This window comes from Mus musculus, chromosome 15 (genome assembly GCF_000001635.26).
Source record: "Mus musculus strain C57BL/6J chromosome 15, GRCm38.p6 C57BL/6J".
NCBI classification, from domain to species: domain Eukaryota; kingdom Metazoa; phylum Chordata; class Mammalia; order Rodentia; family Muridae; genus Mus; species Mus musculus.
This window is the reverse complement of record NC_000081.6, coordinates 27,968,632-27,995,761: the sequence shown is the minus strand read 5'-3', so window position 1 is coordinate 27,995,761 and position 27,130 is coordinate 27,968,632. Positions and strand designations below refer to the sequence as shown.

Below are 27,130 nucleotides of genomic sequence, written 5' to 3'. Positions count from 1 at the left end.
AGACAGATCAGAGAACAGCATTCAGCAGCGCTTCCTAACTGGGAGAGCCTTTGTGCTCCCCGCTTTGTATAACAACAGGTCTAACTGTGAGCTCCTTCTGGAGGAAGCCTGGCTGTCTCTCCTTCATTTGACAAGGAGCCTTTGGAAACACAAAGTGGCTAGCAAGCAGCATGCCTCCTCGCCTTTCAGAGTCCCTAGGGGTGGGTGGTGTTCTGTGACCCTGAGGGAACCTGCCATCCACTAATGTTTAACAGAGTTACTGTTTCACCTTGAGTTAATTTTCATACTAAGCATTTACTTTTTTTAAAAAAAAAAAGTGATCTAAGAGGCAAGGTTTCAGAGAGAGAGCGAGAGAGGGAGAGGGGAGAGAGAGAGAGAGAGAGAGAGAGAGAGAGAGAGAGAGATTGATTCTGAACTTGAAAACCTCCACACTTGTTGCAGTTCTCTGGTGTGTAGCATGAGGATTATGAAGGACGGTGTGGATCTGGATTTAGGGCTCCAAAGTCAGGTGAACAGCTGGCCGGAGAATGCTGCGGGTCTACACAATGGCTTCCTTCTCTACCAAATCCCCAGCCCGCAGTGACGGAATGCCGCGCAGAATTTATCCTGGGGAGGAGGGGGTTGAAAATGTTTTTGTGAAAAGAGCTTTGCTGCCGCCGCCACTCACCTTAGCAACAGCAGGTAAGGCTTGAGAGTTGGAGGGGACACTTCCTGCGCTCCGCTTGAATGCCCTCAGCAGAGATGGACAGTCTGGCAAGGCGGTGTATGAGGCCGCACAGACGTGCCAGTCCATGGCTTTTCAGTCATCAGACCCTAGACCTTCAGTTCTGCTGAGGCTTTGAACAGGTGCTTTTGTGGTTGTTGCTTTAAACTGAGAAGATTATCAGGGTCCAACCAGCGTGCCGGAGCATGCTGGGATTTGCTGTCTGTTAGCTCTGTTACAACCCAGGGCCAGGCTGATGCGACCGAGTCCTGTTTCCCGTGCTAACCATTCATATTCTCAATACAATGCAGTATACTTTTAGAGGGAGGCGCCCTTCTTAGTCTCTTCCCAGTGTTCCCGAGTTAAGTAAGGTCTTACTGTAGACCCTCTGTTCTTTCCGGTGTCTTTTCATTACGTACCATGCGTGCAGGGTTCTTGGTGCTTCAGGAGAGAAGCTGGAAGGTGAGTGTGTGAAGGGCAACCCCGGGTGGTGTTGAGCTTCTCTGTGTGACAGCAGGCCTGTCTCTTAGTCCCTTGTGATCTAAACAAAGGTCCCTAGAACATTCTTGTTCCGCTGAGCAGTTTCTGTGTGGGGTAGGGATGAGTGGCACCTACATTGCCACTTTCCTTCCAACCCAGCCCCATTGTCCAAGTGACTCCTGTGGCCTGGGATTGACTCCTGTGGTCTTGTTCAGAATTGAAAATATACACATTTCTCTATTGGCTGTTGGGCACTGTTATTTTCTTTCTATGTAGTTGCAGAAAACTTCCAGGAGGTCTTAAATTTAAGATTACATACACCAATAGGACAAACATCTAGTTAAATGAGAGCTAGAGAGGCTTGGAGTTTAAAGTGGGCAACTGTCTGGTCTTAACCTGATGACACTTAGTGGGCTTTTTGTTGTGTGTTCAGTGTTGAGCTTCTGTCTTCTGGGCCCTGTTGTCTCACACTGAAGACTTCCAGTGGCTCAGCACACAGGGGCAGATAGCTGTAGAACTCACTCCACAGAGCTTTCCTGACTCTTTATGCCCTTGTCTGTGACTGAGATGCCAGGTAGCTCAGAACCTGAAATCTTTCTTCATCCTTCAAAAGAGACTCTTTGGAGGGTTAATCTTTCTCTACCCTCTAGTGAAAAGCTGTTCTTATATCTGGTGTAGTTTACAATTCGTAAATTCGTAGTATCCTGAGTCAAAGAAATAAAGATTGGCTTAAGTGCTTGAGAGGAAAAAAAGGGCAATTAACACAAAGGAAAAGAACCTTTGGAACGGATTCTGAGGTAGATGGACAGATAGCAGGTGCCAGCACACCCGGGCAGGAATGAGAGGACGTGGAGGGCCTAAGGCTGGCTGTCACCTGGACTCTCTGTAAAGCACACCTGGACTCTGCCAGAGCTCAGAAAGGCACGTTCATCATTTCCAGGGACCCTGGATTCTGAACACTCAGGCCTCCCCTAACCCCTGTTAACCCTTTTCTGTTCACCCCCTGCCCCTGCCCCTTGCTCTCCTGACTTTTGTAAAGGCTAAGACGAGTGTTCTTTGCCACAGATATTCCTATTATGGTAGAACATCCTCCTGCTTTGTTTATGCAGATTGACTCCTAAAGACCAACCCCAGCTCAGCCAGTGTCATTATTCCATAGAGCAGTGACAGTAGGTGCGGGAGTCAGTGGGCCTGGTGGTGGTGGTGGTGGTGGGTCAGTCCCAGCTCACTCCTGCAGAGATGCCTCCTCCAGAAAACCTGGGACTCATTTGGGGATATTGCCCATCCTGTGCCACACACTCAGCAAAGAGTGCAGCAGGACTGGAAGCTGAGAGGAAGTTCCTGGGAAAGGCAAGCCCAGACAAGCCGCACCACTGATGCTCTGCTTCTGAGCTGTGTCCCTCCCAGGCCTTAAACTTGGCATTTATTATCGGAATCGTTACGCTGTTTTGCTTAAAACATGAGTGTGTATTAAACAGTTGTAGCTGTGCTAGGATTTTTAATAGGGAGTAGAATTGTCTTCTGTTTATTTGACAGTATGTACGACTTGTCTGTAATTCTTTAAATTGCTTTCTGCTAGCGTCGCATTTATATTTGGCATACTGTACTTGGGATATTCTGACAGACTAAGGCAGACGGGGAAGTCAGGAAGCAGTGTCTCTGTGACAGCGTAGCTCTAGATTCAGATCTGATTGCCTCTCTTACAAATGAGTTGCTTTCTGTCATGGGTGAAGTGAAGTAACCAGCGTCCATGGTGATCTTTGAACACCAATTGACAGACCCATGACTGGAACTGGAGTAGATCAGAGGCTGTGTGTGTGTGTGTGTGTGTGTGTGTGTGTAGTTTCTCAACCTTTAATTGAAGTCCTTAATAAAAGTCAACAGAAGACTTTCTCTCTTTTGAAGTCCTCGGTCTGTGAAGAACTGTTGGACCTGACTCCTGGTCCTGCCATAGTAAATAGTTTCCGAATATTTTTCTAGGCAGCTTGGTGCCGGGGTGTTTTGAGTAGCTTGTAAAGGAGAGTTTCAAGAGGCAAGCCTAATTAGCACCTTTGAGTAGTGTTTAAATGTTGAAGAGATTCATGAGACCACTGGAAAAGAAACCGTAACCTCAGTCAAGTGTGACATTTTTAACTAGCCCTTAGACTTTAAAACCACTTGGCCTGAGCTGGAGAAGCCAGCTTCGCCCATGTTTTCCTTGCCCAGTCACCAGGCCTTCAAGCTCCAGACTGGCCTCCCCAACGCTCAAACATATTCCTTTTTTAGAAATAAAAGTACCTGGCCTCTGTGATCCATGACTGTGAGTCATCCAGTGGATATGAAAGAACTATAAAAACATGCTTCAGGAGAGTTTTTCACTTTGTTACAGAGCACAGTCTAAATTTGGACTTAATTTGAAATTGAGTGGAAGGCTGGATCCTTGGTACCCCATGGGAGCATTCTGGTGATGCCTTGAGTGGCCTGGCCAGAAACGGGGAGGGAGAGGGACACCCGTGGGGAAAGGCAGGCTCAACCCCACCTAGACAGCTGTTGGGTTTGTTTGCATTTAGTTCCTGATAAGACAGTCCTTAATTCCTGGTGACAGGAGTTAGGCACTGTCATGTGGTTTTTGTCCTCCCCTGTTTTCATGTGGCTTAAGTCCATATTTATTTGAAGTTTCATATCAATGTCTAGCAATACTTAGGCAAGATAGACTGAACACAACTGCATAATAACCCCGAGAAATGTAAACGTAGGAAAATTGTAAGGTAAAGATTTTTGGACCATAGCAGTCCGTGGTGATGAATGGGGAGCTCAGAGGGGTGATAGCTTTGGTCTCTCTTTATTACAGATACAATTGACTTGCTAAGTACTGGACCATACTTGCTATCCTCTCTCCTAATTCTAAATGGCTCCTGAACTGTCAACAAAGACTCCAAATCTTATACCCAGCCCACACTTAACAAGGGAGTAAAGACTTTCAGGAAGCAAGCTTTGTTGCAGGCTGGACCTCAGAGATACTGCTGCTACCTCTGTGTGTCGTCAGGCTTTGTCGTGGGCTTCTTTCATAGTGTGGTCTGTGGCAGGTCACTGGCTTACCAGCCAGAAGTGTGCTCAGTGGCCTCCCCTCAGCGTGGACAGCCCAGCCTGAGCTGCATCCCGTCTGGAGTTTGCCATTTAAACGTCAGTTCTCAGTGGGTTTTGCATAGAACTCTCGGGGAACAGGCAACACTAGTGATTGAGCCGAGGGAAGTGTTTTGAGGGGTAACTAGCTTGTTAGACAGACGTTGAAGTGGGCTGCTTCCTGACTTGAGAAACTGTGGCAAGATGAGGCTTGGGGACGGAGGAAGGCATTGCTGAGGTAACAACAGGAAGCTGTTGCATCTCGGACTGGGATCTGTGCGTGTGGCCCGATGGAGGTTCCATTTGTCCGAGGCTGAGCTGGCCGAAATTCCCCTCTGCTGGTCGGAGCTGAAGTCCGCCTTCGGCTACAACTCTCTTGTTTTGCCAGCTGAGGCTTGACTATCACAAGGAACATGACACTTGTTTACAGGATGCAAACTTTGTAAAATTCCCAGTGCTCTAATTATGTAGGTTGCCAACCACCCCCTCTCCTGCCCCCATTTTTTTAAAAAGCATTTTGAGAAAGAGCAAGCTGTGTGTTGGGGTTCTGTAAGTGGTGTGTGGTTTCAGGGAGTTTTACAGTCATCCGGCGGCTGCTGACCCTGATGATGCTTTCTTTGCCGTATTTCCATGCCGTATCCCCATGTTACACTCAAGGAAGCAGGCATGGAGAGCTTGGCCGAGTAGCCTCTAGACTTGTTTAAGGGACGGGATGCTGTGAGCCCTGGTTCCCGACTCACGTTGAACCACTTAGCTTAAATTAACACACTAAATTTCACAGTGGCAGGCATGAGTGTAAGTAAATAAACTGGGTTTATGAAATCAGACCCACTCTCATTTTCCATGATAATGTGAAAAGCATTTCTGCTTTTTAATGCCCTCCCTCCTCCCCTCCCTCCCTCTTGGTTTATTTGGGTTTTTTTGAGACAGGGTTTCTCCGTGTAGCCCTGCCTATCCTGGCCCTCTGAGATCTTCCTGTCTCTGCCTCCCTAGTGCTGGGATTGAAGGTGTGTGCCACCACCCAGCTTAACATTCTTTCTTAATTTTCTTCTTTTCACGCTCCCCATTATTTTTAACCCACAAATAAGCACTGGAGGGAGAGGCCAGCCTCCACTGCCTCCACTAGTGGCGCAGCATGGGGTCCTGTTGTGTTTCCCTCGCTCACCAGCTCCATGTGTGTTCTAGGGAACGAATCCCATGTTGGTCTGTGGGGTGTGTGCTGCTTCTCCTAGAGAGTCCAACGACGTAGCTCAAGTTAAAGAGCTGTGAAATGAGCACCTTGACAGGCCCGAGCACTGCTGTGCACGTTAAATACCCACTTAGCAGCTGAGCTTTAGCCCACTGTAGTGAAAATCTTTTTCCACGAATAGTTCTCTAATGCTGGCCCTGAGTTTGGCCATGGTTTTCCCTTGGGATCATCACAATTTGCTGGTTTGGCAAGGCTTAGAAAGCCTCATTACTTCTGCATTATATTTAATTCTATTTTTAGGTTCAAGTATGTTGTAGTATTGTTGTAAAATGTGTCTACTGTTAAATTAGCCCACGTGAAGTCCGAGTCTTGCGAGCATCTTGGTGCTTACCTGCTTTGGCGCACCCCCACGGTTGAGGCTTCTTCAGCACTGATTTGACACCTCAGATGCTGTGTCTATTGAATTCACAATAAAAACCAGCACCCTGACTAAAAGGGAGATGTTTAAAATCAGGCAAGTGCAGTATATCTAGAATTAAGTTGGGGGTAGGGGGCTGATCCTGAGAGCACCAAAGAGCAGTTCTTTTATACAGTGAGCTGTGCATGGGATAATTCAGGCTATCCTCATCTGAGATGGCACACATGACCAAATCACTGAGTACATTAAGCTCACATATGAGCATGCTGAACTCATTTTTGTGCTCGTATGGACATTTTTAGCCTCACCTCTCAGCTCTAATAGGCCCACACTTCAACTGGGATTCTAGACAGCAAGGAGCTGCTGCTGCTGTAATTAACAAGTCAGTTTATACAGAGAACTGATAATATGGCAAGAGAATTCTTGGAGTTTGGTCAGATGCAGGCTACTATTTTGGAATAGGACTCTGAGAACCCTGTTCTGAGACGGGTGTGTCCTCCTGAGGTTCCCAGCCGGGGCTAAGGCTGGCTGGGAGACTATCCAACTGGTAGCAAACCTAGCCTCGACCAGGGGGCCTAGCTAACCGCAGAGGTAATGTCGGATTCAGACACCGAAGAAAGCCAAGGAAGATGGTGTCCATAGAAATCCAACACTCTCTGAATTGGTTTCTGTTGCTGTGACAAAACACTGACCAATAACAACCAATAAAAGGTTTATTTCATTTTAAAGCTTACAGTGTGTCATGAAGGGAAGTCACAGCAGGAACTTTTGGAGGCAGAAGCTGAGGTTGAAGCCTGTGGAGGAGCCCTGCTTCCTGGCCTGCTCGTCATGGCTTGCTCAGCCTGCCTTTTATGTATATGTATGTATATGTACAGGTACATACACATACACACACACACACACACACACACACACACACACACACACACCACACACACACACACAACCCAGGACCACTTCCAGGGCAGGTATTGCCCACAATGGCCTGGGCCCTCTCACAATGATTACCAGTCAAGGAGATTACCCCACAGACTGGCCCACAGGCCAGTGGGCAACTAGGTTCTCAACTGAGTTTCCCTCTTCCCAGGTGACTCTAGCTGTGTAATATTGACCCCCCCCCCCCAAAAAAAAAAAGCACAGCTACTTACACAAAGATTTTTTAAAACATACTTTTGGTACCTTTTAACCCCTTTGTTAAATGATCAGAAGAGATCATTTACAAAATATGAGTGGGTTTCGGTTCAACGGTCTGAGTCAGCTTGCTGTGGAGTTGGCAGTGGGAAGCCATTCTTCCCCACATTGTCGTGCTCTTTCTGTCGTGCCTTCCTGATGCTTCTTTTGTTCCTTGTTAAGACAGGGCCCATGGGGTCTCTCTCGCTGACCTCTTGCCTCGGTGTGCTGGTCAGCACCCTGGGCTAGTGGTGCTAAGAATGCAGGCTGAGCAAGCCACGTGGAGCAAGGTTGTAAGCAGCACCCCTCTGTCAGCTTCCGCTTCCCTGCTTGAGTTCCTGCTCTGACTTCCCTTAGTGATGGACTGTGATGTCCCAGTTTGGTCACGGTGTTTTATCCCTGCATTAGAAACCCTGCAACCCCAGGCCTCCCGTGCTGCGATTACGAGCTTGTACCACCATATCTTACTCACACACACGCACCTATGCCCACTGATGTTTTGTAGCTAATCAGTTCCTGTCAGCTAACTGATGTGGGTGCAGGAAGCCTTAGGATAAACACTTCGTTATCTCACTGTCTCTGCCCCTTTCTATTCATTAGAAGACCTGCTCAGATGTTCAGGGCCGTGACTTGTGGTCTTATGATCATGCTATAATTAGCATGGACTCATCAAATGGAGATTAGCAGGACTCATCAAATCTTAAAGATTTCTAGAGCAAGTGAATGGCTGGTGAAGTCTGTGGAGAAGTATCTGGGGACAGACTCACACACGTGGTCATTTGACACCCGTGGCTTTTAAAAGGAAGTGGGTAGCCCTATTACATAGTTCAATCAGATGATATGCACAGACGTGCTTCCAGAATTCCCTCATATGCTAGGTCACAGTTCCCGTCCCCTGAGATTGATACATATATAATTAATAACTAGCACAGCATGTTCTCCGTCTGAAGGGCCACTGGCTGGAAGAACATTATAGCCTCTGCAGTAACCCGTCCTCCTGGTCTCTTTATAGTCCTCCACGAGAGAAAAGTGCTGGCAGAGTGTTGACCAACAAATCCATCAACTGAATGGATGGAATCTGGCTAGTGTCTATGTGTGAGTGTGCTGCATTTCACAGTCACAAATACTTAAATTGATTTTTAGAAACTAATAAAAATTAGTCCCCACAAATATCTTAATGACCCTGAGGTGTATATTCAATGAATATTCTTTTTACCACTGCTTTTAGTCTGTTGATGCATCTTAATATTGTTAACACTTAGAATGCAATTGATAATGCTTTCTTAGATTACAGAAGGACCCCAGGCAAGCACATTTTGGTTCTGAACCTCATGATTTTGCTGTTTCCAGGAGCTAGCTTTTTGACTTAGCCCTACAAAGTGGCTCATTTGTACCTCACACTAATGATGCCCCCAACATACCAGGGATGTGACCGTTTGTAAATGTGAAAAGGCAGGTGTTCAGATACAGTGCAGCGTGTCATCTGTAGCAGAGGCAGATGGTGGCTACAAAAGAGAGTGCTTCTATTTGGGATACACAGCACTTCCTTGTGCCAGGAGATAGCTGTTCTTTGCAGTCCCTGGTATCCTTCATCTACAGTCAGCGGTGATCTGAACATTTTAACTGGGGAACTCTGAAAACGTAGAACCCATCCTCCTGCCTGCCTGCCTTCCATCCCCCTTTCTTTTTCTTTTTTCTTTTATTTATTTATTTTTCACACAGGGTCTCACCGTGTAGCTCCAGTTGTCCTGGAATTCACTAAGTAGACCACGCTGGCCTCGAATTCATGGAGCTCCAGCTGCCTGGCTATAATTCCTATTTTCATTTGCACGTCTTTGTGGGTAGTGTGATGGAAGCTCATTGCTGCCCGTGCTCAGCAGAAGTTGACTCAGCTTTTCTTCCAGTGTCTTGTGCTAGGTACATTACAGTGTGTCTGCTGGTTACTGCTCGGTAGCCATCTTGGTACCAGACTGACTGTTAGGATAGCACAGTGTTCCATACCATTTTGGGTTCCATACTATATCTGGGGATTTTGTCACATGTCCCTGGGACAAGAGAAGGATTATCTTATGTGTTATCTCATTTAAATAGAAGCAATCTTCTGTCAGCAACTTCTTGAAAATCTAAAGTAAATTGTACAAATTATTTCTGAAGTTGTTTATTATGCAGGGACAGCATAGATTGAACTACCTGTAAGGCCATTGGTAAAAAAGTGTGTAAACCAAGCTTGCTCAGACAGTTAACCAGACATCCTGAATAAGACACAAGTGTTGACAGCCGTAGTGGAAGGAGCACACCATGGCTGAGTCCATAGCTCTGTTCAAGCAAGGAGCCTCAGGTTTGATATGAAGCACAATAACCAAATAGCCAAAACAGTAAAAGCAGCTTTATCAAGGTCCAGTTATTGAACTTAGTTCCGCGAAGACATCCCCTATCTTCAGGGCTAAATTTGGGTTTCCTTTTTTTAAAAAGGGATCTCTAGTGTTGTATTAATTGATTGGTTTATCATCATTATCACCACCTCTACCAGCACTATTGTTACTGTCCTTTGTGTGTGTGTGTGTGTGTGTGTGTGTGTTTAAACACTCTTGCTGTTTAATAGTCCATGCTGGTCTCAAGCTTAGTATGTACAACCCAGCTCAGCTCACACCTACCTCCCAAGTGTGAGGGTTCCAGGCGCACGCACCAGTCCAGCCTGATTGGCTTTTCTGATCATGTGCACGTTACAGGTGATCTTCTTGTGAGACTCAGTTTACTCTAAAGATAAAGTATTCATCATCGCCAAGGAAGAAATACCAAATACGTCATGTGCTTCCTTACGCCAGCTTGTGGTTGGAGAACTTTGGTTCTCTGCAGAAATTGTTCTAGCGTTCTGCCGGTGGCTGGGGTGAAACGGGGGTCTGCGGGCAGGTACATTGAAAGCCTGTCGGCCACTGTGAGGGTGCATATTTGGGAAGGATTTCCGAAAACTGTCTTCCTGGGCCACTTTTCTGGAGGGCAGTTCTGAGCTTTGGTGTGATGCACACCTCTGATTTGAATACTTGGATGCAGCTTTCCGGGATGTCTGTGCTGGAGAGAGCTACATAAACATTGGTTGTGACACAAGGGACGCTCGCTGGAGAAGGCAAGCAAGCAGTTTAAGGAACAAGTGCACATTGCTTCTGTTTTCTGCTTGAGGAGACGTTTACCTATAGGTACACATGTCCAGATAAGACTCTTTTAAGTCTAGCTGCCCTTTTGAGGAGTATGTTTTCTTATTGTTTGCAGCAACCTCAGGGCCTTGTGCATTGTAGGCAAGCACCCACCCATCATTGCAAATCACTCTAGCCCTGGTATTTATGTTTTTTTTCTAGTTGATCATAAATGGCCAATGTTCTGCTTATGTATAAAGTATGATGAGATTACAATTATGTACCTCTCTTTATAAACATAGTAGTCTGCACTCTGAAATTGGTTGACTCCTCATGTCTATGCATTCTGGAATTGATTGACTCCTCATGTCTAGACAGTATTTTCAAATAGAGTGCTGTGTGCTATCATCTCCATTTGGTCCAAAGCAGGAGCTGAGCCACTGTGTATGGTGTGCAGAGATGCTCAGGCAGTTGGGCAGTTCAGAAGTTAATCTCTAACCACCATATCGACTTCCTGTCCTCGGCTTTCAGAGAGTGCCATGTTGGAAGGACATCTTTTCATTATTTCCACATGTTTTTCTGGTCAGTTTGTGTGAAACTGCATATTAACACTTTAACACAGCCTTAGAGCTTCCAGATTCATCACTTGATGCTGCTGGTGCCCCAAGCCCTTCTGGATGTAGTAGTGGCTGTTAGTACGTCTGTACTGTGGGGCTCTGGTCCCGCCACTGGAGTCTCCTTATGCTATAGCCAGTGTTACTTTTTTTTTTTTTTTTTTTTTTTTTTGGTACTGTCTCAGACCTACACCTGAGTGAGCCTTCTAGGCTCAGGGAATCTAGCATTTGTTTGCTTAAATATTAAGCATTGCTGTGTTGTAAACCCAGCCAGTAACATTAACACAGCTGAGAACCTTTCTCCTTAAAGAAGTTCCTTAAATGCTTTGGGGCACATAGTCCTGAGCCATGCTATTCCTGCATATAGGCACAGGTCTCTGAGTGTGAGAGAGGTGGCTCATGTTTCCATTGTGTTGATGGTTTTATTTATTAGGAGCGTGGGTGGAAGTACTAAGCCAGATGGTAGTACAGTCTTTGGTTAGGAGTGTAAAGGGCACTGTAGTAACTGGTTTCTTTGCTGCTATGCAGGTGTCTCATTGTGGAGAGGGGGGAAGAAGGGTGAGCGCAACAATGTAGCAAGAGATGATACATTGTTAAACTCAGTGCAGACTGCTGTGGTGGTATTGCTAGGTGGAGTCCATCTAGGAACTTTGCTATTTGAGTGAAATGAGTATTTTAATAGATGATGTTCTTTTAGGGATATTGCGGAAGTAAATGGGCACATGTCTGAGCATGTACAACTGAGGTGGCATAGTTGGCAATGCTAAGTGACGTGGGACACACTCAGCAGGAATTGTGTGCAGACGTCCTAATCCAAGAATCTTGAATGTGAAGGCTTCTGAGTGCTAACCTAATAGTGCCGGGACAGGGCACCGGGCACATCTGATGTCATGTGACAGCTCACAGTCGAAACTAAAGTGCAAGGGTATGATAAAAGATTACCTTCACCTTCTGACCTGATGCTCACTCCTAAGACATCTCATCATGGATGTGTAAATGTCCCAAAGCCTGAAAAAATAGAATTATTGACACATTCTGGCCCCAAGTATTTCTGGATTCAACCTGTATAGTCTTACAATGATTTAGATGTGTCATTACAGAAAGTTTTCTAACCTATGTACATATATGTATGCTCATACAAAATAAGCATTTTTAACTTTTATTTTGAGATAACGTTAGACTTGCAAAAACATGGCAAAATTTTTACCAAACCAAACGAAATAAAAATCTTATATACCTTTACCTAGATTTTCCAAATGTTGCTATTTTACCAGAGTTGTTAACATCCTTATTATCAGTTTTTATATTAGTCACGTCTCTAATTTTTGTATACTTTTATTTTATGTTATGTAAATCTTTTTCTCAGACACCAAGACTGATGACTTTGGTCAAGTAGTTAAGTGGCAGCTACCACTGGGAAAATTTAATTTTCCTCTTTATGATTTCCTATGGGGATTTTTTTGGGGGGGGGAATGTACAGGTGTCTTACTTTTCAGGCATTGCGCCTTTAATTTTATACCCATCGATGAGTCTTGTCTTCCATAGTTGTTCTCATGGTGTTGGCCAGATGCTTTTTAAAAATCCCTTCATTGCTCTACTTTTGTTACTTTGCACTCTGAGATAAACAGCTTCTTGTTGAGTTCCTGCAGAATAGGCCCGGAGGCCCTTGTTTACAGTTTCAACTCTGTATAGTCATATTGCTGAAGTTGCTAGAGTAGGCCCAGTTGTCAGATGTCCATGCACAACACTCTTCTGGTCTTCTACTTACAGCTTTTGCCCTTGTGTCTGTGTGGTTTGAGTTGGGGACAGGAGGATCAGTGGTGGCCTTTCACCAGGTCTACCCAAATGTAGCTGTTTGTGTCCATTTAAGACGCAAGCCAGGCGTGGTGGCGCACGCCTTTAATCCTAGCGCCTGGGAGGCAGAAGCAGGCAGATTTCTGAGTTCGAGGCCAGCCTGGTCTACAGAGTGAGTTCCAGGACAGCCAGCCAGGGCTACACAGAAACCCTGTCTCAAAAAACCAAACAACAACAACAAAACAAACAAACAAAAAAGACTTAAAAACCCAAAGTAAGTGAGTGTTATGTATATGTTTGGGTTGGGATACCACTAGGATTTTTTTCCCCTTCATTTTAATATTGGCCATCGATAATATATGTTTCTGATGTCCAGGGAAAGATACTACCTGATATCTTAGTGAAGATGTGCTGTGATTGGGAATCAAGTGCGTCTAAGTCACACAGGAGACCACATGTTTTTGTACCTGTCAGTTGGGGACATTCATGTTTTTCAGGACACTTACATGAGAATTAATTGCAAGTCTAATGACTTGACAGAATTAGTGTGTGCACTCACACAGGGTCTGACCCCACTTGACTGCTGTCTGGGAGGTTAGGTGAGTTTCCCAAAGTCACAGAGTGCATGAGCCTCATGCTTTGGCTGTGAGTCCAGAGTTCTTGGAAAACCTACCGTCTATGTTTGTTTGTTTGTTTGTTTGTTTGTTAGCTGTCTTCCAGTGTCGGAGTTTTACATGAACTGTCAAGGAGCCTGAGGCTTGACGTAGCATCTGCTCATGATTAGTACATACTGCAAGGCTTTATTTCCCAAAGTCGTGAAGGCTCCTTGGCCGTAGTTTCAGGTGACAGAACTGTTTTCCTGTTAGGTCATAGTTTACACAATGCCTAGTGTCCATTGTGTAACTTCACTGTGGCCTGTGATTGTGAGACTTGTGATATCGGCTGAATGGAGATCCAGCAAGTTTGTGCTGATTGCTGGAACTTGAAGACTTCTCTTCATGAAGGCGGGATGAAGTTGTGTTGCATGTGGCTAGCTAACGTATGTAGAAAGCCAGGGGAGCCTTCCTTGTCTCCCACTTGTTTTGGATCCTTCTTCTGCTCCCAGAGCACCTGGTGCTGGCTCGTTGCATTTGCCGGGTAATTATGGTGTATATCCAGGTGCTTCCTGTCTGTCCTGATTTCGTCTCTACCCTCAGCTTTTAGTACAGCAGTCTGCTCAGAGCAGGCCCTCAGGGAAAATTTGACTATCCACTGCCTGGATCAGGCTGTCTTGTAGCAATAAGAGTCCTCTTGGTTTGCCTTCCTTTTTCTTTTCTCCCTTGTCTTTAAAGAGAACGTGCAGTCATTTTTAAGCAGTTATAGTAGTAGTCAGGCTTTTGGTGCATGCTGCGAAGCAGTCTCTAGCCAGTGATAAATATCTTAGATGGCAACAGGAACATATATTTGTCAAGGACTGTGATCATTTTGAACTTTTTCTTCCTTTCTCCTCCCTCCTGTAACAACAGTGTGCTTGGATTTGCTGGCAATCAGGTGTGAGACTCCCGAGTTAGAGGACTTTACTACTCATGGGAGTAGCAGTAGTTATGGTAACATTCCCCATAATTCTCTAAGCCCCAATTCCCACCTGACAGAATGGAAGCCCGGTTGACATTTGCATGGGTTGTGCTGTAATAAGGGATCCTGCACTTAGTCATGTTTTTCATGCCTGCTGGCTTTTATTTTTGAAGGGAGCCTGTGTTCTAAGGCTGTGAGCAAGCCCTGTGATCTGGAGAGAGACACTGCCTCTATGCGTACTCACTAGTAACTCAGTAATGACAACCTAAACAGATAGTGTCTCTGCCTGGAGGATGTGCAGACACAAGGGCTATGGAGAATTGTTTTTCAGCACATTTCATGGGGGTTTAGACAAAGTAAGAAAAGACACCCTTTGATGATCTTGTAATTTTGAACATACACTTTTAGAGTTCTTTCTGCAGATATGAATGTTTATATGTAGCTTACTTAAAACAGTCTGTTTTCTTCCTTCTAACATGATTTTCAAAAAATGTGTGCATATTGGTGTTTTGCCTGCCTGTATTGTCTGCGTGAGGGTGTCAGATCCACCGGAACTAGAATTACTGACAGCGGTGAGCTGCCACGTGCATGCTGGGAATTGAACCTGGGTCCTTTGGAAGAACACCCAGTGTTCCTAACCACTAAGCTATCTCCCCAGCCCCCAAACATGGTCTTTTAAAGCCTAGCACATTGGACTCATTTCCTTTCCCGTGCAGTATCTTTCTCTCTTGGCCTAGCACTTAGTTGTGCTAATTGCAGCACTGGAATTTTTAAAACTTGGTGATTTTAGAGATCGAAGGACAGAGATTTCAGATAATCTTTGAAGCAACTTTGAAGTTGCTGTGCTGGGTGCACTGCGAGGGCGACTCTGATCCTAGTGTTGGACATGGCGTGAGGACCTTTGCATTGCACCGCGACTGGACTCTGTAAACCTTAGCTCCGTCATGACCTTCAGTCCAGCCCACTGTGCACTCCTGGCTGAACTCCCTCCCAAGGGCCACCTGTACTTGTAACTTGATCATTCTTCACTTGCAGGGCATCTTACCCTTCATCTTGGCACTAATGCCAGGAAGCCTCCGGAAAGATCTGCTCGGCATAGCCGGTCTTTAGTCCTTCTGATGAGACTAACGTCCGCTTGAGTCGTAGTTGTTACAGCTCATCCCCAGTCACCTTATCTTGAAAGGCATCTCAGATCAAGTGTTTCGTGTCCACGTCCCACAAAAGGCAGTGGAGAGCTATTTATAATGAAAGAATTTGCCTTTGCTTTTGGGGGAAATTAGGTTTAAAATTATTAAGAAAGAGTTGCTAAGTAATCTCCTGACTGACATCTCTTTTAAAAGGCCTTAAGCTATCTTTCTTCAAAGAAAATATTATTCTTTTTTGAATGATTTAACAAGCTTATTGTTTGAAAATTCCAAGGATGAACAGCTTTCAAACAGTAGCAACAGCTCCCTCCTCAGTAGCTAAGACACGCCTGTTGAGGACCATTTTCACTTGCAGAGACGTCCCTGGGAGCTTAGTCAGATGAGACTGGAGAACCTTGTTGGGCCGTTGGCATTTTGTGTCCTGGTGGCCATTGCTCATTTGCTTTTTGCTCCTTCTTGCTTCTTCGCCCAAAGTGAATTTGCTAAAGCTCTGCTGCCCTTGTGCCTGGGATTTCCAGTTCACATCATGAGGTGTGCTTCACATTGCCCCAGACCATTCCCTAAGGGTTACCTTCTAGCAGTACTGTCACTGTGCCAACAAGAACAAGAGGTGGGGTAGGGGAGGGAGGAGGGGACACTACAGGCTAGATCAGGTCTGTTAGAATGAGATCAGACAGACTTATTGGAGAGAATGCAGCTAGAATGGGGACCCGTGGAATGCACGACTGACACACAGCTGTGTCTTGGGGTCCTGGTGTCCATATTCTGCGTGTGCTCTCTGGAGATGAGACTATGGGGGACATTTCTCATTCAGACCCTCACACAAGCCTAACAGTTTTTGGTGTTTGTTTTTAAACACGGATTCTTACTTTATAGTCCAGGTTGTCTTGGAACTGACTAGCCCAGGCCAGTTCCCGACTCCCAGCAGTCCTCCTGCCTTGCCTTCCCTGGGCCTGGATTGAATGCATGAACCACGCACTCTTACCTTCTTGTTAATGGCTGGAAACACTTGATTCTTGTGCTCTCCTCTGTTGACATGGGATCACTTATTTCTCAAATTCTAACATAGTCTTAAAGAATAATAGTTCATGGAAGGAAAGGTTTGCAGAGCCTGTGCCACAGGCTGTGATAGGCTCTGGAGAGAGATTCCAGAGTCTTCATCCTGGCAGTGTTTTCCTCTAAGGTATATTGGCATAAGTGTGGCCTCCTCCAGTTTCTTGGAAGGTCACTGGTAAGGAGGCTAGAATCTTCATTTTGCAGGTTTGTGAAAGGCAAGAGGAAAACAAAACCAAAGATGCTTTCATGTTCTCTCCCTAGCACTGTTGAGATGCCCGGCACATGCCCAGTTCTCACTATAGTCATTGCAACCACACACAAAGACGATTGTTTCTCTGGATTTATACCTAATGGAATAAACATTGAGATGAGCTTTTTAGTGTACCTGTAAGCTTTATTAAATTTCCTTTATATAGTTTTAGAATTAAGAGTAGTAAGTTCTAGAAATGATCTTTAAAAAAAACAAAACGAAACAAAACCCCCAAAAAACAGCTGTCTGTAAAGTGAGTCCTTGTGGGCTTCAGTGACTACGCCTCGGAGGGGCACATCCCTGTCCTCTGCAGAAGGGGCCTCCTGGGGCAGTCGCCTGCCTGACCGGGAGCTGCCTTTGCCTGAGCCTTGGTTGGTCTTTCTCCTCAGTGAGCTGGGAAGTGTGGGCTGGTGTCTGCTGGAGAAACAGTGGCATCCAGGATTCATGGGGGAAAGTGAGCCCATCAACCCCGTGATGGTAGGGGGTGAGTGGCTTAGTTACTTCCCTACTACTGTGCAGAGACACCATGACTGAGGCCACTATACAAGAAAGCAATGAATTGGGCTTGCTTACATTTTCAGAAGACGGGTTCCATGACCATCATGACGGAAGCACAGTGACAAGCAGGGAGATGTGGAACTGGAGCGGTGGCTGAGAGCTTAACCAGAGGTGCTAAGGGATGAGGGAGAGACCAGGCCTGGCGTGGCCTATGAAACCTCAGATCCCACTCCCAGGGACATCTCCTCCCACAAGGCCACATCTTCCGATCCTTCCTAAGCAGTCCTACCAACTGGGAACAAACACTTAGGTCTACAGGGACATTCCCATTCGGACCACTACAGGGAGACTTCCCCTTTTTCCTGTCTTACTATTACATGAGACCTCAGAACTTATCTGGAACTTAAAGTAAGAGAGTAAGACCAGCAGTACATGTATAGAAATCAATAGCCCTTTTCCAGACCTCTGATGGGTATCTTAGACAGCTGTGTAACTTGGTAAGCGTGCCCGGTCTTATCCATAGTGATGGACTGAAGGCCAGCCCGGGTTTTTCTTCTTGGAAGATGCTTGTTTAGAACTGCTTGTCTTGCTTAAAACCAAGAAGGTATCATCTGTGATTGTGTGACCACCACATTTCTCCTTGCAAACACCAGCTCGTTTGTCTTCACTCTGCAGAGTGGGTTTGGAAGGCAGGTTCTCCGAGGCCAGTTGCTTGGGTCTTTGTGATGCCTGGCAGCTTAGCGATGTGCTCAGTTACTGTGAGCAGATTCGCCTTGATGGCCAGTGCAAAGCAGTGCATGGCCTGGGAGCTCTTGCTCAGGTACAGTGAGATCTCACCATTTAATCCAGTAATTAAAACACCAATGCTAGAGTGGCTTCAATAAAGAGAGGCCATCCCTGAAAGATGGTTGTGGGTACTATGTTGTCAGGTGCTCCGTGTTGTCCCTAGCGACATGCCACCCAGACTTTCAAGGACAAAAGCAGGATAGTGACTACAAAGTAACTGGGTGCTCTGATTCAGTGTAGAGCCACCAACCCCAAGGGACTGCACCTCTCCACTTCCGTGCAGTACAGCAGAGATCCTAAGAGCGCATACTGGGTTATTCTGTCCCCACTGACGTGTCCGTTGTGTTAGAAATGATTTGTTGGGGTTTGTCAGGTTTGAGATCTGAGGTCTGTGTTCCCCCTCATTCTGATCCTCACTCTTAAGCTCCTTTTTCCTGTATTTACCTTGGCTGGGATAAAGTTGGATGTGGATGTTGGTAGAGCAAAGGGAAATATACAGAGAACGACAGAGGTGCAAAGGTATTGTCGTCAGGAAAATCCAAAGGGCCACCCTGTGTCATTTGCAGCTGCAGGAAGTGTGTCTTTAGCCTGAGTGCTGGGGGTGTTTACAGAGTGACAGAGTGTCTCCCCACACTGTCCTTGGCTGCCTTTGTTGGACTGGAGGTTCTCTGGACGATAGAATACATGATAGACAGGAACAGGAATTGAGAATTCATCTGCGTGGTGAAGCAGCCCACTGTTTGATTCAGAAACCCTGACCCAGCCAACTGCCTCTCAGCAGCTGCAGGAAGCCACTGTGTCTTCACTGCACTTGTTCAGAGTGGAGATTGCTCTCCTGTCTGTGGTGGACACTGGCTGAAGGCAGAGCATAAACCCTTGAAAGCACTGGGGGCCCCTCAGCCCTCCGGGTGCAGACACACATGTGGATCTGTGAATTTGAGGAGTGCCAGAGTTACATAGTGAGACTCTGTCTCTCAAAAAAAAAAAAAAAAAAAAAAAAGGAAGAGTGCAAAGAGGGACCTCTGAGAAATGAAAAACTATACAGTACCCTCCATGAAATTTCTTAGGTATTTTTATTATTTTTCATACCATATTGTTAAAAACACAGCATGTGTTAGTATTTTAGAAGTTATCTTTATAAAAAGAAAAAAAAGAAAAGAAAAGAAAAAAACCTCACTAAACCAAAAATTTTGGTGTGACAGACTTTTCTTGGGAAGACAGAACACACACACTTCTACTGACCCTAGATAAGGAACTAAAGACAGTCCAAAGTACAAATACCATCAAAGTATGACTTAGTGTATCATCAAGTTTTACTAGAGTTACTTACAGGAATATAGGTGAGGGGTTACTTACAGGAAAAACAGTGACTCAGACAGCTGCACCACCAAAGCCAACCACAGCATAGGTGACAATAGCCCACCAAAGCTAGAGCACATAGCACAGTGTGCAGGCAGCTCAGGTTGGAGAATGTCCTTTCCAGGTGGCTCTGTTGGCCAGAGCCTCTTCCAGGTAACTTGGATGGTCTTTCTTTTATGGAGTTTGCTGCTGATCCCCTGTAGGTTGCTTGGTTTCACCTTCTTCCACGCAGCTTGCCTTGTTATGGAGTCTTCTTTCCAGCTTGGCTCATTCGCCAATTGACTTTACTATTTATATACTCTTGGGGAGGGAGGTATCTAGTGAATCTGGTCCATTTCAGGGACTTCCTGAAGCTGCTTTGTTTACTTCCTGTCATAAAGAGCTTCTCTCAAGAATTTCACCTCCCCTTAGACCTGTTGTTTAACCTTGTGAACATTCTGTCTTAAGCCCATACCTCCTTCAAATGGCTGCACAACTAATGTATAGCTTAATTGGTTCATATTTTGGCTTTAAATCTCAGTGACATTCTATGAATTAAACCTGTAGTCAGAGTCTACAGATTTCTCTTAGCTTTGTAAGTTCATTCCTGTGAGTCTCTCCAAGGCCTCTGTAGTCCTAGGTTCAAGCATCCTGTTGTTGTGCTTCTTTTGGAATTCAAAGAATGGATATAGAACATCATGCCAGTGTCAAGTGTTGACTGAGGATGTGGAGAAAGGACTGTCTGTGAGAAAGTAACTAATGGTGAAAACATGGAATTGTGGTCCCTTTGGAAAATAGTTCACACACAAGCAGCAGTTCCTCTGCTCGATCTGCTTTGATGGGAGAACAGACATGCTCCAGCAAAGATCCCCATAGCCAGAACAGGGATCATCAAAATGGCTGTCAGATGAAAAATGGCTGTCAGATGAAAGGAAGAAGCAAAATGTGGTATATTGGACTGATAGCATTAAAGAATATTCAGCAATAAGGAAGACACTGTAGATGCATACCAGTCTTCCTTGCAAACCATAGCATCATGCCTGGGGTCTGTGTATTGTATGGTCCTATGTATGTGGCAGACAAAACTGGGGAGACGAGCAGTTTTTTGGTAACTTTGGGCTAGGAATGGAAGAGGGGTTTGATTATAAAGTCACAACAGGAGACATTGGGAGTGGTGCATGTTCAAACAGCTTTGATCTGAGGACACCTCCTCTCTGGTCTTCTTAGATGAGGACACCTCCCTACAGGCCTTCTTATATAGTGAGCCTAATTGAGTAGACTTGGAACAAGGAGTGGGGTTTCATCCAGTCACAGCAACCGTCAGCCGTTCAGTGCTGGTCAGACTCAATTCAAATCAGACACTCTCTCATCTGTACTCTCTGATCTACAAATACCACCTCTTCATAGTTAGGGAGTAGAGCTGTCTGAATCTTTGATGATTTGTGAATCATTCCTGCTTAAACGCCACAGGATCTAATTTGTCTATAACGTTTTTCTCTGAACACGGGCATTCAAGATCTGGGTGGCAGTGTTGGTTACACAACCGTAAGTTTACTGAAGCCTAACAGCTCACCTAATGTGGGTGAGCATACTTACATTAACAATCAACCGTGTTGGAAGGATGGCAGTTTACAAATGCCTCTGCCGCTTGCTGTCTCGTCTGGTTCTATGAAGTGCATTACCCGCTTTCAGGAGAGGAAATGAAACCATGTGGTTGTGTCCTCACGTTCTAACCACTGCACACTGTCTGCTGAAAGCAAAGCTTTATGGCTTATGAATGTTGGGAGGTTGAGACTTGCCTGAGACTACTGAAGTGATTGTTGAGTGAAGCAGTCAGCCTGGGACATCCAACTTTCCCCTGTGAAAACCCTTCCCATTTGTGCCAGCTTTTCGATGGCCTGTGTGAGTTGTATGACCATGGTGTTCAGGCATTTACACTGTTCTAAGTAAGAGGACTATTTTGCAGTCCGTTTTCTTTAGTTTTCCCTTTCAAGCCCCTTAGAAACTGTTTTCCTTGTTTTGTGCTTGGAGAAAATCATGAAAGAAAACAGAGCTGGTTAAAGTTTTTTTCAGCACGAATGACAAACAATGCTTATTTTTTATCGGTTATAGTGGTTATTAGAGTGTTACAACACTCAGTGCGCTCAGTCTTCCTTTTGGCTGATACTTCTAAGTTCAATTAAAATGAGCTCGTCATACAAAGACAGTCTTTAGCTGCTGTTTGGGAAGGGCTGGAGGAAGGGATGAGAAAGGCGCAAAGGATTTAATCAGCATTTAATGTTAAAATGGAAAAAGAATTTAAAGGCATTTTCACTTTCAATAGCTTTGTTTCTTTGAAAAGCCTAAGACTTCTTACTTAAATTCATAGAGATGCAGAAATGAAACTACATAGTACACATAGGATATACAGCCTTTCTTTGTCTAGTATATTTAATTATGGGAGTTTGAGTTCAGAGACTAGAAAATAAAGTGAGAGACTTTTTTTGAAATGTAATATATTAAATTTCATACACTATATTTAATTATGTTTCTCCCACCCCCAACTGTTCTCAAAACCTTCTATCTCATGATGTCCCCAACTTTGCTTTTATGTCTTTTCTTCCTCAGCTTCCAAAACTCAAGAATACAAAATGACCATCGAAATTGGCAAACTATTGACCAATAACACAGCAATATGTATGTGTGTGTGTATATATGTATGTATGTATGTATATATATATATATGTATGTATGTATGTATGTATATATATATGCCAAACAAAACAGTAAGTCCTTGCTCCACTCGACCCCTCAGGCCAAACAGACAGACAGACAGACAGAAAGCCCAGGAAGCCTATTCTGTGTTAGCCAGGTACTCCTGCTGGGCATGCTATTGCCCTGGGATATGGCTATGTGTGTGTGTGTGTGTGTGTGTGTGTGTGTGTGTACATATATATATATATATATATATAAAACAAAGAGACTACACTGGGGGGGAAAAAAGAAGAAACTGAATTTCCCTTTGCTAGCAGATCTCAATTGCATCTTGGTTAGGGGGGACCCTGGTCCCTTCCTGCTCTCAGAGCTGGGACTCCATGTGTCATAAACCAGTGCATGTCTTGTGTGTGATGCCACAGTCCCTGTGAGTTCATATGTGCATCCGTCCTGCTGTTCTGGAGTTTGATGAACACATACCAGGAGGACTGAATGCTCTAAAGTCTCCCACTCTGCACATTGTCCACTCACTGTGGGTCTTTGCGTGAGTTCATTCCCATCCACTGCTCTGATGAGGGTTGGATGAAGTGACAATCTGAATATAGCAGAATGTCGGTAGTCATCTTTTTATTACTGTGGCCCTTTAGCACAGCACTTCTCAACCTATGGGTTGTAATCTCTTTGTGGGGACTGAATGACTCCTTTACAGGTGTCCGATATCAGATATCCTGCATATCAGATATTTACATTACAGTTTGTAATAGTAGCAAAATTGCAGTTATGAAGTAGCAATGAAATAATTTTACGGTTGGGGGTCATCACAGCATGAAGAACTGTATTAAGGGTGGCAGCCTTAGGAAGGTTGAGAAGCAGTGCCTTAGCAGAATAATAGTAGTGGCTTTTCCTCTAGACCTATGACCTGTGTAGTCTCCTGTTCTTAGCTACTCTAGCAGTGCCAGGTATGGGTTCTGTCTCAGAGAGTGGACCTCAAATCCAATGAAAAGGCAGATGGTCATACCTGTAACATGTGTACCATGGTTGTATCGGTGTATTCTGGAGGCAGGTCACTGTTGCCAGTCACTGGTGCAGGCCACTGGTGCAGGTGCAGGTCACTGGTGCAGGTGCAGGTCACTGGTGCAGGCCACTGGTGCAGGTGCAGGTCACTGGTGCAGGTGCAGGTCACTGGTGCAGGTTCAGGCCACTGGTGCAGGTGCAGGTCACTGGTGCAGGTCACTGGTGCAGGTGCAGGCCACTGGTGCAGGTTCAGGTCACTGTTGTAGGTGCAGGTCACTGGTGCAAGTTCAGGTCACTGGTGCAGGTTCAGGCCACTGTTGTAGGTTCAGGTCACTGGTTCAGGTGCAGGTCACTGTTGTAGGTGCAGGTCACTGTTGTAGGTGCAGGTCACTGGTGCAGGTGCAGGTCACTGTTGTAGGTGCAGGTCACTGGTTCAGGTGCAGGCCACTGGTGCAGGTGCAGGTCATTGCAGGTGCAGGTCACTGGTGCAGGTTGCAGGTCACTGTTGCAGGTGCAGGCCACTGGTGCAGGTGCAGGCCACTGGTGCAGGTTCAGGTCACTGTTGCAGGTGCAGGCCACTGGTGCAGGTACAGGCCACTGTTGCAGGTGCAGGTCACTGGTGCAGGTTCAGGTCACTGTTGTAGGTGCAGGTCACTGGTTCAGGTGCAGGCCACTGGTGCAGGTGCAGGTCATTGCAGGTGCAGGTCACTGGTGCAGGTTGCAGGTCACTGTTGCAGGTGCAGGCCACTGGTGCAGGTGCAGGTCACTGTTGTAGGTGCAGGTTGCAGGTCACTGGTGCAGGTGCAGGTCACTGGTGCAGGTTCAGGTCACTGTTGCAGGTGCAGGCCACTGGTGCAGGTGCAGGCCACTGGTGCAGGTGCAGGTCACTGTTGTAGGTGCAGGTCACTGTTACAGGTGCAGGCCACTGGTGCAGGTTCAGGCCACTGGTGCAGGTTCAGGTCACTGTTGCAGGTGCAGGCCACTGGTGCAGGTTCAGGTCACTGTTGTAGGTGCAGGTCACTGGTGCAGGTGCAGGCCACTGGTGCAGGTGCAGGTCACTGTTGTAGGTGCAGGTCACTGTTACAGGTGCAGGCCACTGGTGCAGGTGCAGGTCACTGTTGTAGGTGCAGGTCACTGTTGCAGGTGCAGGTTCAGGTCACTGTTGCAGGTGCAGGCCACTGGTGCAGGTTGCAGGTCACTGTTGTAGGTGCAGGTCACTGTTGCAGGTGCAGGCCACTGGTGCAGGTGCAGGTCACTGTTGTAGGTGCAGGTTGCAGGTCACTGTTGTAGGTGCAGGTCACTGGTGCAAGTTCAGGTCACTGGTGCAGGTTCAGGCCACTGTTGCAGGTTCAGGTCACTGTTGTAGGTGCAGGTCACTGGTTCAGGTGCAGGCCACTGGTGCAGGTGCAGGTCATTGCAGGTGCAGGCCACTGGTGCAGGTGCAGGTCACTGTTGTAGGTGCAGGTTGCAGGTCACTGTTGCAGGTGCAGGTCACTGGTGCAGGTTCAGGTCACTGTTACAGGTGCAGGCCACTGGTGCAGGTGCAGGTCACTGTTGTAGGTGCAGGTCATTGTTGCAGGTGCAGGCCACTGGTGCAGGTGCAGGTCACTGTTGTAGGTGCAGGTTGCAGGTCACTGTTGTAGGTGCAGGTCACTGGTGCAGGTTCAGGTCACTGTTGCAGGTGCAGGCCACTGGTGCAGGTTGCAGGTCACTGTTGTAGGTGCAGGTCACTGTTGTAGGTGCAGGTCACTGGTGCAGGTGCAGGTCACTGTTGTAGGTGCAGGTCACTGGTGCAGGTTACAGATTTTGTAGCTGGGTGATGTTGGTTACCTTTTTCTTCAGTAGTGTGGAAAGTTCTAGCCCAGCACCATTTATGCTTGTCGGGGGTGGGGGTGGGGGGCTGAAGCTCTTGGTTAAGCACTGCTACAACTTCTCTGTGTTTGACATTTTATTAAAAAAAAAAAAAACTAACAATTTTTTTATTTAAAAGTGATGCACTTGGCAAGGAGTCCCATTGCATTTGGCCCTTTGCGTTCCCTTCCTGAGCCCCTTTCCTCCTTTCGGTGACTTCACTTCACCACTGCCCTGGGGAGCCTGAGGCCTGGGATCTCTCTTTATGTTTTTGGGAATTGCTTGAGCTTTCAAATGGCCACTTGTAGCCATGACACTGAAGGAATAGGCAGAGGTTTTGAAGGTACCTCATAGCTACCACAATGATAATAACAACCACCGTCATAGCTGCCGCAGCCACCATCGCCACTGCCCAAGTCTGATTAACCTTTTGATTTTTTTCTTTTCTTTTTTTACAATGATAACTGTAGATTCTAGCTAGCAGATATTAATCTATAACGATAAAGTAACTTCCTTAAAGGAAAGAGGCAGATGGACTTTCCCCGTCTCAAAAAGGAGCATCACCATCTCAAGTATTTGATTTAAAAAGCTCAGCAATAATGTCTAATATATTTATATAGCGCGTTTAAAGGGCCAGAGTTGAATGTGCGTGTAGGTATGGCTGATGGAAAAGCCCATTTTCTGGAATGATGAACTCTAAGTGCACTGACAGAAATGGTCTGCCTTAAACTTGCCCCCGCTAGGAACTAATCTGAAAGAGCATGCTCGTGTAGGAGTTAATATACAAGAAACAGTGAACTGCGTCATCGTGGATACCCATATGTGCAAAATATTGGAACAAGCATCTGCTGAGGCATACCTTGCTGTTCATGTACTCTGTTATGTTCTATTATGTGTGAAAATTTAAGTTCCTTTCCTGTCCTTTTTTAAATAATTGTGATAGAATTGGAATCTTGAAGGAAAAATTCTCAGTGAAATATAAAGAAATAAAGGTAAAATAGTGGTAACAGGGTATTGTTCATGCTATGTACAGTGCCCAGTTAGGACAGAGTTGGGTAGCAACTGCTTCTGTTTATTCACAGTCCCAAGAGGCAGGTGTGTGACAAGTAGGCAGACCCCTGCCCTCTCATTTACACATTGGTGCCTGGGCTGGTGGTTCTTTCAGAACTTACACCCTGCCCTGCCTTCCTGAGTTTCTGCTGACCCTTGCAGAGCTCCATCCAGGCTCTGCAGGTTTCCACTCCGTGGCTGTACACACACACATACACACACACACACACACACACACACACACTCACTACACACACACACACTCACTCATTCACTCACTACACACACACACACTCACTCACTACACACACACACTCATTCACTCACCACACACACACACACACACACACACACTCACTAATTCACTCACTACACACACACTCACTCATTCACTCACTACACACACACACACACACACACACTCATTCACTCACTACACACATACATACTCACTACACACACACACACACTCATTCACTCACTATACACACACACACTCATTCACTCACTACACACACACACACACACTTACTCATTCACTCACTACACACACACTCACTACACACACACACACACACACACACACACACACACAAAATCAATCCTTGGAGAGCTGCATCCAGTCTCTGCAGGTTTCTGTAGGGAGAACTCCCCCCCCCCCACACACACACACACTCACTTACTCACTACACACACACACACACACACACACACACACTCATTCATTCACTCACTCACTCGGTGTTGGTGCTTTTGACCACATTTTAGGAAGTCAAATCATACTGGTTTTATTTCGGGATGCCTTCCAGTTAGAAGGTTAAATCGGTAAACTTGTTGAATAATAGTTTAGTGTCTGGGCAGCGGTAGGGGTGGGGGTCAGTACAAAGAAGTGTATTGATGTTTGGAAATACAAAGAATAGAAAAAAATCCAGCTGTGTTCTTGATATCATTATCTTTACTGTCGATATAATAAAATAATACCATCATTATTTCTGTAAAACATAACCAAATGTAGAATAGTCCTTACAATCCAAACTACAGACAAAATGGGGTTCACGCTCTTTTCTCTAGTTGGATACCACCTTTATTTTTTTTAATGTAGTTCCTCCGATATAATCAAGATCTGAACCCATTACACAGAAATCAGTTACATTCATAGAGAGAGCAAGCTGATTTTCTGGATAAAAGAATGGTATAAAAGTAGACTATTGGAACCTTAAAAAGTAAAAAAGAGTTTAGTGTTTCTGATTTTGGTAGTTTTACCTGCTAAGATTTTTCTTAATGTATGTGTAA

At 45.6% G+C, this 27,130-nt stretch overlaps 2 protein-coding genes across 22 annotated transcripts in view; both read left to right on the top strand.

Annotated features, from left to right (window-relative positions):
* Trio (triple functional domain (PTPRF interacting)) overlaps nt 1-27,130 on the top strand; it is a 295,200-nt gene that overhangs the window by 30,087 nt on the left and 237,983 nt on the right. Inside the window, exon 1 of one of the 9 annotated variants that reach the window (XM_006520050.4) lies at nt 382-681. The exons of the other annotated variants lie outside the window; for them this stretch is intronic. Within the exon in view, the coding sequence (XP_006520113.1) occupies nt 528-681 (154 nt within the window). The 5' untranslated portion in view covers nt 382-527. Of the gene's footprint in view, nt 1-381; nt 682-27,130 lie in introns of those variants that run through there. 9 annotated transcript variants of the gene reach the window in all.
* On the top strand, nt 680-25,752 carry Gm29975 (predicted gene, 29975). 13 transcript variants are annotated; one of them, XM_017316826.2, is made up of 5 exons: nt 680-23,692; nt 23,928-24,123; nt 24,182-24,264; nt 24,357-24,400; nt 24,446-25,752. In XM_017316826.2, exons 1-5 carry the CDS (start codon nt 22,919-22,921, stop codon nt 24,654-24,656), a joined length of 1,308 nt encoding a protein of 435 aa, XP_017172315.1. In that variant the 5' UTR covers nt 680-22,918; the 3' UTR covers nt 24,657-25,752. The 13 variants fall into 13 exon arrangements, with proteins under 13 accessions (XP_017172315.1, XP_017172314.1, XP_006520275.1 ...); XM_017316825.2 differs by having other exon boundaries at nt 680-22,998; nt 23,050-23,692; nt 24,182-25,752; XM_006520212.4 differs by having other exon boundaries at nt 23,928-24,009; nt 24,067-24,123; nt 24,182-25,752.

Bases quoted from the DNA above. Each gene is read 5' to 3' on its own strand.
- Gm29975 (XM_006520208.4), top strand. From the start codon at position 22,919: ATGAAAAGGCAGATGGTCATACCTGTAACATGTGTACCATGGTTGTAT. The intron at 23,693-23,927 runs GTGCAGGTCACT...CCACTGGTGCAG, and splicing joins GGTGCAGGCCACTGGTGCAG to GTTCAGGTCACTGTTGTAGG. The intron at 24,124-24,181 runs GTTGCAGGTCAC...CCACTGGTGCAG, and splicing joins GGTGCAGGCCACTGGTGCAG to GTGCAGGTCACTGTTGTAGG.